The 15,504-nt window shown below is 40.5% G+C and overlaps 1 protein-coding gene across 1 annotated transcript in view; it reads left to right on the forward strand.

Annotated features, from left to right (window-relative positions):
• Positions 1-9,352, forward strand: part of COL24A1 (collagen type XXIV alpha 1 chain) — a 205,312-nt gene extending 195,960 nt beyond the window's left edge. The window contains exons 56-61 of the mRNA XM_066624576.1: positions 202-228; positions 1,241-1,306; positions 2,516-2,684; positions 4,780-4,889; positions 6,221-6,436; positions 9,206-9,352. Coding sequence (XP_066480673.1) covers positions 202-228; positions 1,241-1,306; positions 2,516-2,684; positions 4,780-4,889; positions 6,221-6,436; positions 9,206-9,352 — 735 coding nt within the window. The remainder of the gene's footprint in view (positions 1-201; positions 229-1,240; positions 1,307-2,515; positions 2,685-4,779; positions 4,890-6,220; positions 6,437-9,205) is intronic.
• The last annotated feature ends 6,152 nt before the right edge of the window (positions 9,353-15,504 follow it).

Below are 15,504 nucleotides of genomic sequence, written 5' to 3' on the forward strand. Positions count from 1 at the left end.
ATTATTTTTTTTGTTTTTAACTGATTATTGCATAATGTTTTGACTATATTTTGTTATTGATAGAACATAAGCCAGCTTGAAGGTCTCTAAGGAGGTGGAAAGGAAGCATATAAATGCCCAGATAAATAAAATAAAAAGATTAATATGACTGCATAATTGCATGGAACTAGGCTTATATCTTTTTTTCCTCCTACTATCTAGGGTCCACCAGGGGCACCTGGTCCAAGAGTAAGTTGAATGTTTGTCTTATAATGATGATGATAGCATTGAATAGAAAAATGCAGAGTTGGGGTACAGTCCTCTGAGCATCTATCTGGCAGTTATCCTTAAATATGGATGGAAGTTTGACAAGAGTGCTGTTACCCAAGTCCTATTAATTTTAACTAAATAGGCATCAAAGGAGATTTGGAAGGCTTGTGCCCATTTACAAGATGACTCATGCCATCGGTGCTTAGAGATTTGTTCATTTTCTTGCTACATTTATGGAACTAAAATATCACCAAGGATATATAAAAATATGGCTATAACAAAGACACATTGAAATATTGTATAAAAGTAAACTTTCATAACTTGTCCAATATATAGAAATAATTTTTCACATTATTCAGAATCTCTTCAAATATACTTTGTGGAAACTTTCCCTCCATATCCTTCACTCATCTGAAACTTTCAAGTGTTTTAATAGAAGCACTTCCTCTTGGAGCAGCTGCATGTCAATGTTGTAACTTCCTCAGGTGACCCATACTTCACAGATGAGCCTAACTAATTTAAGTGGCAACAGTGCATTATCACTGATGTGATTTTGTTGCTTGCCTGTATAAGATCCAGAACTGTGCTGACAAAAGTCTCAAATTCCTGGAGACCCTATGCAGTAACATATGTCACTCTCTAAAAGTTTTTTTAAATATTTTGCCCACACTTTGCTCCATTTTAACAATGCCCATGCTTTATTGACGCTCTTTGTATTACAGAGCATGAGCTACATGTAATGCCTGTGGCATAGACATTGCAATTATGGGAACTGCAGACATGTTTATAGTTCTTGATTACTTGAACAATTATTGTAAAAGCATGTTCTGGTAACCCCTTTACACAAGGATATCAGTGATGAGCAGCTCTCCAGCCTTTGGCAATAAGCACTATAATTCTGTAGCAAGTCCTGAAAAATATGTAATTAATTCTTGAAGCCCTGTCTGCTGATTATGCTACTGCTATGTACAATTTTTTTTATTCTATACAGAAGCAAATTGACATCAGTGCTGCTATTCAAGCCTTGATTGACTCAAATGCTGCATTACAGATGGAGGTAAAAAGCTTGCATGTTTAGATTGTCATGCTATGTATATACATTAAAATGATAATTTGGAGGATAAGCAGAATGTGTTTGCAAATTTTTATTTACCACAGAAATATAAATCTGTGCAGATTTTCAGATATCTGACTGCTTGGCAGAGAAAAACAATGAATGGCAATATATAAGTATAAACAAGTATAAAATTGCATACTGAAAATCTATAAACTGGTTCTGTTTGATAAAATCTGATAAAATGTGTAGCCACAATATAGAGTTTATGCATTGCTCTGCACAACTAAATATATGTGTGTATGTGACTTTTTGACCTAAATGCACAAAACAATATGCAGTAATAATCTGCTTAATTTGAAATGATTCACTAAAGGATTGACATATTGCTGCGAGTGAGTGAGTGAGTGAGTGAGTGAGTGAGTGAGTGAGTGAGTGAGTGAGTGAGTGAGTGAGTGAGTGAGTGAGTGAGTGAGAGGATAGAGCTTGAGATAGGTGCTCACAATACAAAGTGCAATTAATAAAACATACTAACTGATTTGTTAGGACCTTTCCACATAATCAGATTGTGTCATACATCCACTGGTGTTATTCATTTGTTGTGTGGGATCCAAATATCTTTCCTCAAAGATGCACTTCAGTTGCAGGAACATCCTCTTTTGTTAGCAATCAAACAACAAGATTTTATCACTGTTCTGGTCCCATCAAACATGCACACTGCTGTTGTGAGTAGAATGTCATTTATGAGCATTACAAGCTACCTGAGTAGCTTGTTTAGGAGCATTCCCTACCTGAGTCACTTTTTGAGGGATTCCCTTCCGCGTTACATATGGGTTGGACATCATCATCCTGTTGCCTGTCAATGAAGGACTTTAGCCCCCAAAAGCAAAACAGTGTGTGAAGCAAAAAGCAAAAAGTGTATGAAGCACACTTTGATAATCTGGAAGCACCTTCCTGTATCTTTTTTGTAGCATATGTGTATTACACAGATTTTTTGTAGTGAAATTCCCTTTGGCATTAAAAATAATCTATCATTAGTACATACATTTTATTTCATTATAACTGGGATTTTTGTGTTTCAATTATCTCTCTTTAATATGTTGCTTTTTATTTTGAAAATCCAGTTGTACATGATCCAGTTTGGCATTTGATAATGTCTGCCTGCTACAGCCATTATTTTGGGTACCATAATTGTTAATGGCTTCTTTGCAGAGCTACCAGAATATTGAAGTAACTTTACTGGATCACAGTGCTGAGATATTCAAAACGCTACATTATCTAAGCAATTTACTACATAGTATCAAGAACCCACTGGGGACTCGAGAAAATCCAGCACGTATTTGCAGGGATTTGCTGAATTGTGAACGTAAAGTGTCTGATGGTAAGTCCTCCAGCGTCATCAAATACCGCAAAATAAATCCTGATAGTCACATCTTCTTTCCAGAAGACTGCAAATAGACTGCCTGCCCCCCCCCACCCAGAAATTCCTCCATTCCACCCCTTTCCACCCAGTTCCACTCACTCCCAGTCACTCCCTGCTGTTGGCTTATCTTTGGTGCTGGAGGTAACTGGTAGTGACAGTAGGCTTCCAGAACTGCTGTCATTTGTGACACAAGACCAAAATTGCCACCAATGGTGTGCTGTGTGCGCTATTGTATTCTTACTATTTATGACAGCATATCTGTGGAAATAAGCACCATTGAACAAAATGGAACTTACACCTGAGTAAACATGCATAGGATTGTGCTATAATTCAGGTATCTAGAAGTGAAGTTATCATCTAAACTTCAACAGCTGAATTTAATAGTTTATGGGCAGATACTGTATTAAAAGCTATTTCTCTTCCAAGCTATTTGATTGTCATCAAACACACCAAAATAAATCCTGATAGTCATGCAGGATTTGTGTATTCTTCCCTAAGTATTTATTACAAGGCTGCACAAATTTCATGACTGAGAATATGGTTTATGATACATTAGTCAACAATAGATTGTCATCTGGAAAAAAAAAAATTCCAACACTTTTCAAAGTTCCTCCATGGATCAATAGTATAAGAGAAAATTAATTCCATCACAAACTTTACAAGCTTGGCTAAAGCATAGGGCAGTGGTTCTCAAACTGGTGGGTTGCGACCCACTAGTTTGTGTAATAGTTCTCCCATCCCTTTAAAAGGATGGGGGAAAGGGAGAGGGCAGCAAGGCAATCCCCAGAATTATGACACTAAGGGAGGTAAGGGGGGATGTGTTTTACTTACTTTCACTAATGTAGGGCCGCTGCAGCCTCCAAGAGGCACAGGGAGCCCCGCACAGCCCTCCTCAGGGCTCCCCAGTGCTTGGAACGTTGAGACATAAGCATGCACAAAGCACTTCCTCTTTGTGACGGCACCTGGAGGCTGCAGCAGCCCTACATTAGTGAAAGTAAAAAGCACTCCCTGCCTCCCTTAACGCTGCCCTGGCCCCTCCCCTGCAAAAAATGTACTTAGGAAGTAAATCTCCCTAAAAGATTGAGAACCACTGGATAGTGGAAACACTATACCCTGGATTTTTACCTCTGCCTCCATAGTGAAACATCATATAAATAAATCCCCTTACTCCAAGTTGCGTGGCAGCCACCTGCTACCCTGCGCTGGATACGGCACAGGCCGGTTGGTCTGCATTTTCCTACACAGGATAGGATTGTGCTATAAGTAATATTGGGAAATACTGTTTGTCAGTTTTTCACATTAATGGATGGACTTTTGAGTTTTAAAGCAATAACTATGTTGCTAAATTATATCCCTGGCATTAGTATGTAATTCATAGCAAAGGTGTTAGTTGTTATGAGGATACCATGAGTACAAAATTGGAAAGAGAGAACGTTTACAGCCAGAAAAGAGTGTCCATTGAGGGCACTGGAAATAGTCCACATGAGCAAACTTATGGACTTTTTGAAACAAAGGAATCAGCAAAGAGTGTTTTGTAATTTATTTTTTTATAAATGGCAGTCTATTCAGTATTGGAATTTTCTGGATAGACATGCAAAACAGGACCAAATGATCATTCTTAATAAGTTAACGTTTAAAAAAAAAAAAAAGCTGCTACCCTGCTACTAGGTGCTGCTAGCTCCCCCATTACATTGGTTTTAATCTCCTGCCATTATTGCAGGATTGGACTAGCACAAGCACATCACAAATTTGCTCCCAGTACTTTCAAAACATATCTGTACTAGTTTTTAAACAACTATAGTCACAACAAGGGTAAGCAAACAGAGAAAAACTTTTTAGAACTCTTTGTTACATCTTTTAGTACTTTGAACATAGTTTTCAATTCAATTTTATCTTTATCAATTTTCTCTCTCGCTTGAAGGGTGAATACATAAGGTCAGAAACTTTTCTTTCTTTTTAAAGAAAGTTTTCAATTTACTCTAGAAGCTAGGGATTTAAGGAGAAAACATGGCTGTTCTAGAATTATTCTGCCTTTTACTTTCTGAATTGATAGGAAAATACTGGATTGATCCAAATATTGGCTGTCCTTCTGATGCCATAGAGGTTTTCTGCAATTTCACTGCTGGTGGCCAGACATGCTTATCACCTATATCAGTGACAAAGGTATGTGCTTCTCTTCCAGAAGGCTCACGTTATGATCTTCTGGTTTCTATTTAAGCCTTTTTTTTTTTTAACCCAACCTAGCTCTATGTTTGTGAGAACTGAAATGGGAGCTCATTTGCTAGTTTGGATAAAATCAGATAGCTAGCTATGTTAGTTCATTGAAAACAAGGTTCACACAATGAATAAAATATAACTTTACATTTCGGTCAACCAGTATCCATACCAGTATCCATTTGACGAACTTTTCAGGGCTAAACTTCACATTACATTGCATATGCAATAGCCCCTTCATCATTGCTAAGTGCTTTTGAGATGGAAAGCTTTGTAGCAGAGGAGTTGTTGGACTAATATTACATACAGTGAGTAATTAAACAGTTCCTCAGTTTGGATGTTCAAGAAAAAGAAAAAGGTTTTTCTGAGCAAGAGTAACACTTATTCTTGTCTACATTAGTCTGGTCTACATTAGTCTACACTTAGACATCCAAGAGGTTCTTGTGAATCCAAGAGGACAGCTCGCCAATCTTATGCATGTTTACTTAGAAATCTCACTGAATAATCCCAGATAAGCACGAATAGGATTGGAATCTTATGTGTTTACCATGCTCTAAGGGTTCAAGTTACACGAAGAACAAAATCTAAAACCTAGCCTAAATGATACTTACATGTGAGATTCTCTTTCCTTTTTCACCTTATGAATCCACCTCTGTGATTCATTTCTATGATAAAATCTTTGCATGGCATTTTTAAAATTAAGACTGGGTCTCAGCATAGTTGCATCTTCCAGTAAGTTCTGTTGTTCAGTATGACACCATGTCTTGGCTCCCAAAGCGCTTGGTGAATTAAGTGGAAAAACTGAAAGAAGCTGGAAGCGGCTTTAGCAAGCTGTTACACCCTGGAGGCACACAGACAAATACACAATATCAAATGGTATACAAGTTAAAGAAATACTGAAGACTTGTGCCAAATGTCATCACCTAAGTAGAAGCCATGTGGGAATGGTGTCCTAAAGAACAGGCACTGCTTCAAAGAGTGGCATCTTATTACTCCCATTCTCCCATACATACATACATCTTCCCACTCATTTATATACATCCCATACATCTTCCCACTCATTTATATTGTGTACGGATGCATTTCTGTAGAGGATAATATGCATATAATTTCTAAACAGTTTACTTTAGATGGTTATACGCCTATAACCCTATAACCAAGTAGGAAGTAAATGCTTTTGAAACATTTTAAAGGAATTTCCTATTCATGACTTCATTATGCTTTTGTGCCTGTGAAGTGCAATCTGATTGTCTGTAATAATGTGTGTTTTTGTTAAACAGCTAGAGTTTGGCATTGGAAAAGTACAGATGAACTTCCTTCATTTACTGAGTTCAGAAGCAATCCATACTATCACTGTTCATTGCCTAAACATCCCAGTATGGCGAACCAATGAACTGGGGGCCCAGAAAACCTCCATCGGCTTCAAAGGATGGAATGGCCAAATGTTTGAAGCAAACTCATTGCTTGAACCAAAAGTGCTTCTAGATGAATGCATGGTAAATAATCTACTAGTATTATTAAAATCTACAATGATAGTAGTGTTTAATTAGGAATTAATATATACAAAATCTCTCACTGACTTTTCCCATCGTACAGTATAATCCTATTCATGCCTACACAAAAATAAGCCCATAAAAATAATTTATGTGTGACTAACTCAAAGGATTACAGGATAACTGTACAGGATTGCATGTGTACAGGATTGCAGCCTAAGGGCCCAGTCCTGTTGAGCCCTATGCTTGTACCACTGGCACAGAATGTTACAAAAATACTGCAAGGCATTTTTGAGCTGGTGCTAGGACTATATGCTAGATCTGGATGCTGGGCACTAGAAGTCAGACCTTTGGGAGCTTCCCTGGCCCCATAGAATACAGTGAGATGCAGCCATTTCGGCAGTGCTGTACCCCTGGGTGCTAGGAAAGCATAGGATTGGGCTGTAAGTTAAGATTCTTCTTAAATGAAACTAGTTCATGCTTTAATACCTGTACATATTATGTTAAATCTTGGTACCTATTCAAAAACCAACAACAACTGCAGGCATGTCAGAGGTAATGCCCAACATGTACTATATACTTTGCCTACTTCAGCCTTTGGGTCAGGACCCCAATGTGGTGATGAAGCCTCAGTTGTGGGGTTGCAGCAAGTTACAGAAATGAAAAGGGTTTTAGATCACTGGACTAGAGCACCACAAGGTAAAGGAAGAGGCATCTGGTGTACCCCTTCAGGTACCAGGAGATTGTGACCCAGACCTGCTTAGTTTCTTAGCAGTTGTGCTAAAATAGCTTGCACTAATGTCAGGCTTCATGGTAACTTTTTCTGCTCTCTCTAATAATATTCTGTTTCAGTGAACAGTGCTGGGAGGGCATAACAGGGGCAGGGAGTGGTGGATAGGGTCCCAGGAGGGGGTGAGACCAAAAGTCGGTTCCCAAAGATGGGGCTACCCATGTCCTAAGTCAGTTACAGAAATTGAAGTTATTTTTTTAAATAAAAATGCTTGAGATTAGTTCATGGAAACTTGGAAGAGCAGATTTCTCTTCCAAGTGAACAAGTTGTTGCACTCCAAATATTTCATGTTTTTATATAAGAGAGCCAAGAAGTATCCATTTACCCATGATCTGGTCTTGTCATCATTTGTTCTATGGAATTTTTACTGACATCATAGTGCAGATACGTGGCAGGATAACAAGTCCTTGAAGAACTGGAAGTTGTGCAAAGTAAATGCCATCAAGTCAGCATTTGTCATTTACTTAGAATGCTTGCACTTTCCACCCACAGATACAACATTAACATCTATATCCCATGCTTCTTCCAAATGGTTTATGGTAGCATACATTAGGTCTACAAAATTAGATTGAAAAATCAGGATTAACCCAAGTTAACCGTAGGCGTACACAGATTTGAACCTAGATCTCACCAGCCGAAGTCTACTACATTCATTAAATCATGCTGGCTATTTATTGAACTGAAGAATATGGGTTCTTGATATCAAAGTAGGTAAGGTATGCAGTGTAAGGAGACTGAAAAGCACAAGCTTTTATATGAGATTCTCTGAGATCTCTCTTTCCGCAGGAAACCATGTATTCTCTGGAAGAGATCATTCTTAATCACATGGGAATGCCCTTCCCACTCCTTAAGGCAGGGTCAGGCTTGCTTGAGGTCTCCTTCTCCTATGGGAGGGCATTCCAACCCCTTTCCAGAACTGAAGAGCAAAAGTTGAGATTCTCTCATCACCTGTGACCTACAACTGGAGACAGAACTTGCCAGCTAGATTGAGGAACAAGAACACAGTACAAGGAGAAACAAAGGGAAGGCCCCTAAACAACAAGCCTTCACCAACAAGCAGGGAACAGTGTAGGGAACCTGGCCTCAGGAAGCCCTATCTAGTATCCCAACTAACACATAGCAGTGAATTTCCTAACCCAGCGCCAGAAAGAGGTGGGCAAAATGATCCCTTCCTCTTTCATGAATAGGATATTCACAGGTAAGGAATTCAGTTTTTCTCTGGAAGAGGAAATAGTTGTTCTTAACCAGATGGGATATGCCAGAGCAACATAACAAGGAGGGTGGGCTAAGCACCTGTGTTGTTCACTGTGGAACCACCTTCTGCAGAACACTCCTCCCAAAAGAAGCCTCTCCTGAGGCTACCGCATCAATCTTACAATGCTTTGTAAGGCCCAGGTGGCTGTCTTACAGATTTCTGCTAGGGATGCAACTCCCTCGAAGGCAGCCAAAGTAGATGCTCACCTTGTGGAACTGGCTGTGATGCCAGCAAGGGGATCCCTCCCAGTGGCCTGGTAAGCCCATGAAATAGCTTTTTTGAGCCAGCTGGATAGTGAAGCCGAGGAGGCCCTTTTGCCTGGTGCATGCCCTGCAAAGGTAACAAACAGAGAGTCTATTTTCCCAATGCCCTGTGACCCATTCCTCTTCCAAGAATAGGATATTCACAGGTAAGGAATTCCATGATATAGAAATTTACAGCAGAATCACAGATCCCTCTCTGCAGGGATTTCACTTGTCACTATACCCACAGCTTTGACTGGTGGAGCAAGAAGACAGGGACTGAAACTTCAAGACTTTCAAACCCTGGACACTGCTTTTCTGGGGTTTGGTTTTGTTGTAGTTTACTCAAGGTAACAGTTCTGATTAAAATATCAATCATGTAGTTTTTGTTCTTTATAACCTGTTAAGAGTACTTTTAAAACCTAGCATGTATATACATTATAAGGAACTAGACATTAATATGCTTTAATGTACATGTATTACAGATTCAAGATGGCAACTGGCATAAAACCCAATTCCTTTTTCACACTCAAGACACCAATCAACTTCCAGTGGTTCAAGTGCAAAGATTTCCTCATCTCAAACAAGGACAACAGCGCTACATAGAAAGCAGCTCAGTGTGTTTTCTCTAGGCTTCTGAATGGTGCTGGGCTTCTCACATCACTATGGAATTGATGCAGGGAGCAATTACAACTTTAAAGAATCTCAGGAAGAAAAAGACTTCCTCCTAAGAAGGAGAAATGGCTTTTAAAAACAAACAAACCTTGACAACATTAATAAAAGTATTTAATTTTTGATTGGTGCTTTTTTTATTATTCCCTGGAACAGAAAGCTATATATCTGGAAATTCTTCAGAAAACCCAATGTTCTTAACCTTAACAGCACTGCACAGGACAACTTAAGGAAAGATGGAGGCATGTAGTAAGGAGCAACTCTGGCTTATGCTCCCATATGTGCAATAGCTTGTATTATAATTATGAGAGTGAGTCATGCCAGCAAAAAAGAAATCTTTTCCTTAAACACTTAAGTTGTATTAGAGTCCTTTGTGGACACAGACATCTTAACAGATGATACACTACCTCTTATGTGTTTCTGTTTGTGGTGCCTGGCGCTCTCAGGACAACACAAAGTGTTTGTGGCCTTAGAGATTATTTGTTTCCTTTTTGTCAGTCTGTATGTACTGGTTACATCAAGAAACCTTTTCATTGAATAATTGTGTCTTTTTAAAAGTGTTTGGTCACAAACTTCTATACAAGTGAAAACATTATTTATGTGAAAATGTTTAAAATATTTCTGCCTGTAGACATGGAAGTGATACATAACACAGGACATTGTAACTGGTGCTTATAGGAAAAAACAAGGTTTTGTAGTTGTAGAAGGACTACATACAGTAGTCTTTTTTTTTTTTTAAGTTTTTGGACTGCAGTTAAATATTTTAAGTACCCATGGGCATCTACAGTGATGTATTGTGTAAATATTGTAACTGTTCAAAATGTTAATACAGCATATATTTTAAATGACTGCTATTAAATTATAATAATCTTAATAATTCAGTCTCTTGAAAGTTACAGGGTCTTGTCCCAATATTACCACGCTGTGTTTCACAAATAGCCAAGTGACTTTTCCAGCCCTCAAGCTATCAGAAATAGTCTTTTGAACAACTTTCCTTTAGAGAAATCCTAGGAAATACCTATATCTACAGTTATTTCTAGCTATTACTTTTATTTATTTATTTATTTGGAAGATTTATACCCAGTTTTTCAGCAAAATGTTCCTCAAGGCAGCTTACCATACATTATATAATCAGGCTCCAACTATATATTCATATATATTCTATATATATATCATATATAACTATACATATTCATTTATTTATTTGAATAATGAACTGCAACTGGAATCCAAACCATACTTAATACAAAGAAAAGGCTTGTTGATATATTCACCAAAATTATACCTAGTCTGTACCATTCCAGCTGTAGATGGAAGAGGAATAAAATGCTTGATTACACTTCAGATGAGAAAAACAAACCATGTGCAAGGGTGTCAAACATAAGGTATATCTGGCCTTCAAAAACTCTTTATCTGGCCCCCTTGGTAATTGGACTCTTCCAGCACTACCATCAGCTCCTCTTAGCTGTGGAGCTTCATATTGGCAAAAGCGGCACTGCTGACAAGTCAGTGCTGGGAGAGCTAAATTATGATGCAAGTCATAATAATAATAATATACAGTATTTATATACCGCCTTTCTTGGTCTTTATTCAAGACTTTATTCAAGGCGGTTTACACAGGCAGGCTTATTAAATCCACACAGGGATTTTTACAAATTGAAAGAAGGTTCTCTCTTTCAAGAACCACCACATTCAAGATGTTACACTCCGATCTGGTTTAACATTCTGGCCTCCATCCTCCCACGCTCCGAGCAGATGGAACAGCTCAGCTGCAGCTTGCCAGCTGCTTCAAGGTCGCACGGTGCCGGTGGCCTCGAACTGGCGACCTTGTGGATGTTAATCTTCAGGCAAATGGAGGCTCTACCCTCTAGACCAGACCTCCTGCCCTTTCAGTCATCCTTTCAGTGCTGCTTCTGCTGAGGGGTCACAGCTGACAGGGTGGCCCGTGTGATAAAATGGGGCCTTCCCAACACTGCCCTTTCAGCAGCAAGGCACAGAAGGAGAGATAGAAGAAGGCTTCAGAAGGCAAAGCACAGTTCAGGGAAGAGGCAGACCAAGGGGATGAGAAAGGGAGAAGCTGCCAAGGCACTGGGAGAGCCCAATTATCACACAGGCTGCCCTTTCAGCAGCACCACATCTATCGAGTCTCACTTTGTAGAGCACCGCTTAGTTGCTGAACTGTGAAGTGATGGCTTGACAGAAGCAGTACTGCTAAAAGGACGGCCACATGACAATTGGGCATTCTCCTATCTTGAAAATATGATCAAGATTTGTATATCATCTATCATTTGCAGCTAATGAATTCCTAAGTGAAAAAGTGCCTATTTCTGGTCATTTGCTTTATGACATCGGTCCCTGCTTCTTGTCATCACTTCCAGCCATGAATGTTATTCAGCCTGCTGTATGGAAAAAGTTTGGCACCCCTGAACTAAAATGTCAGGGAGTAGGGTTTAGCCTAATCTTGTCCCTGGCATACCAGTTTTTCATGTGCAGAAAATTTAACCTATCGGAAGCTATTCAAAAGTACATCTGAAGTCTGAAAAGGTGGATTCTACATGTGCAGAAATGAGCATTCAATTCCAGTCAGAATCCAATTACCAGAAAAGTTCAAGAGAACCTCAGAGGGTGAAACTAGTGTTCAACATGACTGTCAGAGGGACACACACAGAGCCCATGTCTACTCGGAGTAAGTTACTTTATAGTCAATGGAGCTTACTCCCAGGTAAGTGTGGATAGGATTGCAGCTACAATGTATTACTAGGTCCCCTGCCTTGCAACAGTCTAACCACATGAGATCAGAGATTTATTATATAGGATGTGCCTCAGCATTTGCAGGGGTTTTGTTCCTGGAACCCCCCGCAGATGCTGAAACCTGCAAATAAAGAAATCCACAGGTCAGGGCACACAGAAAAACAGGAAGTGATGTTTTAAGACATTCCGGGGGCTTTAGAAGGTATTCTGAGGCGCAGGAGGTGCAAATTAAATGATGCCCAGGGCGTGCAAACACCCTCCAGACCTGACTAGAGCACAGCTCCAATTGTGTTTGGAGAGAACAGGTTGAATCAAATCCATGCATACAAAATCCATGGATGACAAGGTCTGACCTGTAGTTTCATGGGCCAAAATGTTCAACTTTAAAAAGCTTCTATCTTTAGTCCACCCATAGAAGAAAAGTCTGTTCATATGGAGCCACTGCATGGTATATTACAAGCTTTTCAGCTCATTAATTTAACCACTACTCTCATGACTTCAATGATTTGGAAGATCTGAAAAAACCGCAGATGGGAGTTGTGAGGGGTTTTTGTAGCTGCAGAGTCATTTTAATGGCAGAAAGGAAGGTCAGAAATTCCTTTTAAAAGAAATCAATAACACAAATAGGACAGTATGTCCCAAACATTCAGAAGCCAGAAAACAGATGTTTTCAATTCCCATAGTTAAGGAAAGAAGATGGGACTTTGGGACCTGACTCATTTTTTAATTTATTTGGATCTGGAAATACTGCTACTGCAGTTGTACAAAGAACTCTACACCCTTTCAGGAATTAATGGTTCACCCACTGGTTAATGGCATCATTACTGCAGATGTTTCAACTGGAAAATATGCCAGTTTGGGAAGCAAACTTCTGTAGAGAGTTACTGTTTCACCGATCCGCCCATACCCTCTCCTAGTACATTTCTAAGCTTCTGTCAACTAATTTTCAAGTCACACTGGAATAAGACCTTCCAATGAGACTGTCAAGTAAGAAAGGTGATTACTGTATAGAGTTAGGGTCACGACACAGCAATCCTATGGTTCAAACTAGAACAGATGCCACTACCCTATCTCCATGTAACTGGTTAGTATCCTATGTTATCCCTGCAACAATGCTAAGGCTCAATAAAAGGGAAAAAAGTGAATATAGCAACTGTGGTATTCCTATAACAACACTAACATCCAGTGCAGTCACCAAATTGCAGGAAGTCTTGGGGCAAAACTCTGCACATGGCAAACGGAGCCCCCAGGACCCTCCAAACTTATCACTGGTGGGCAATGCTTATCACTGGTGTCAGCAACAACTCCAGCTTTCCCCACCAGGCAGCCCAAACATTCCCTAGAGGCCCTATGATAAGGCAGAAACCTCTGGGGAGTGCTCTCATTTACAGATGGGAGCACTTTAGAACCTCCTTGCTGAACTGAGCCTAAGGCCCATCTAATCCTGTATCCTGTTTCTTGGTGGTCAGCCATATGCCTTTGGGAAGCCCATAAGCAGGAGGAGACGACATAACCCTCTCCCACTGCTGCTTCCCTACACTGGTATGCAGGAGCATAATGTATTTGACTCTGGAGATTGCATATAGTCTTTATGATTAGTTATCACTGAAAGGCTCATCTTTAGTGAATTTGTCTAACCCCCTTTTAAAGTCAAATAACCTAGTGGCCATCACCACATAGCTTGGAAGCAAATTTAAAGATTAATACATTGCCAACGATGCAGCTGTCACTACCCACTCTGCCAAAGATCTCCAGCAGCTCATGGATCGTTTTAGCAAGGCCTGCCAAGATTCTGGACTGACAATCAGCCTGAAGAAAACTCAAGTCATGGTTCAGGATGTGGACTCACCTCCCTGCATTACAATCTCTGCACATGAACTGGAGGTTGTCCATGACTTTGTGTATCTTGGTTCAACTATCTCCGACACTCTTTCTCTCGATACCGAGCTAAACAAATGCATCGGTAAAGCAGCTACCACGTTTTCCAGACTCACAAAGAGAGTCTGGTCCAACAAGAAGCTGACGGAACATACCAAGATCCAGGTCTACAGAGCTTGCGTCCTGAGTACACTTCTGTACTGCAGTGAGTCATGGACTCTCCGCTCACAGCAGGAGAGGAAACTGAACGCATTCCACATGCGCTGCCTCCGACACATCCTCAGCATCACCTGGCAGGACAAAGTTCCAAACAACACAGTCCTGGAACGAGCTGGAATCCCTAGCATGTATGCACTGCTGAAACAGAGACGCCTGCGTTGGCTTGGTCATGTTGTGAGAATGGATGATGGCCGGATCCCAAAGGATCTCCTCTATGGAGAACTCATGCAAGGAAAGCGCCCTACAGGTAGACCACAGCTGCGATACAAGGACATCTGTAAGAGGGATCTGAAGGCCTTAGGAGTGGACCTCAACAAGTGGGAAACCCTGGCCTCTGAGCGGCCTGCTTGGAAGCAGGCTGTGCAGCATGGCCTTTCCCAGTTTGAAGAGACACTTGGCCAACAGTCTGAGGCAAAGAGGCAAAGAAGGAAGGCCCATAGCCAGGGAGACAGACCAGGGACACACTACACTTGTTCCCAGTGTGGAAGGGACTGTCACTCCCGAATCGGCCTTTTCAGCCACACTAGACGCTGTGCCAGAACCACCTTTCAGAGCGCGATACCATAGTCTTCCGAGACTGAAGGTTGCCAACAGAAAAGGTTAAACAGGAGCATGAGGGCACAATCCTAACCAACTTTCCAGCACTGGCATAGCTGTTCCAGTGGTGCATGTGCTGCATCCTGCAGTTGGGGAGAAGTCACTGAGGCTTCATCAAGGTATGGTAATGTTTGTTCCCTTACCTTGAAGTTGTATTACCCTTGTGTCAGCGCTGGAAAGTGGGTTAGGATTGCACCCTAAGTGTCTCAGCTGACTCATGCCACCATTGCCACCAGTACTGGGGAGTTAATGAGTCACCCTGACTGGGCGGTCCTTTGATGGGCTTGAGCACTCAGTCAATGCCCAACATGGCTCCCCTGTCCAGTACCATTCGCATATGACAAGGTCACTCCCAAAAAATGCATCCATACTGACTAAACAGAAGGGACTAATCAGCTATTGTGCTGGAACAGCTTGATAATGTCACATATGGCACAATCCTAACCAGGTCTACTCAGAAGTAAATCCTATTGTGTTTAATGGGATTTACTCCCAGCAAAGTGAGATTAGGATTGCAGACTTAATCTACTTCTTCCATAAACAAGGCATCTCAACTGTCTAACAGGTCAGAAAGAACTCTTAAAGAGGGATATACTCACAGTAGACATGGAATCTGTCTACCTTCTCTACTCTCTTTACAAAAGCTCCAGCAGTGATCAGCAGATAG

Source organism: Tiliqua scincoides, chromosome 4, assembly GCF_035046505.1.
Source record: "Tiliqua scincoides isolate rTilSci1 chromosome 4, rTilSci1.hap2, whole genome shotgun sequence".
In the NCBI taxonomy this organism is placed as follows: domain Eukaryota; kingdom Metazoa; phylum Chordata; class Lepidosauria; order Squamata; family Scincidae; genus Tiliqua; species Tiliqua scincoides.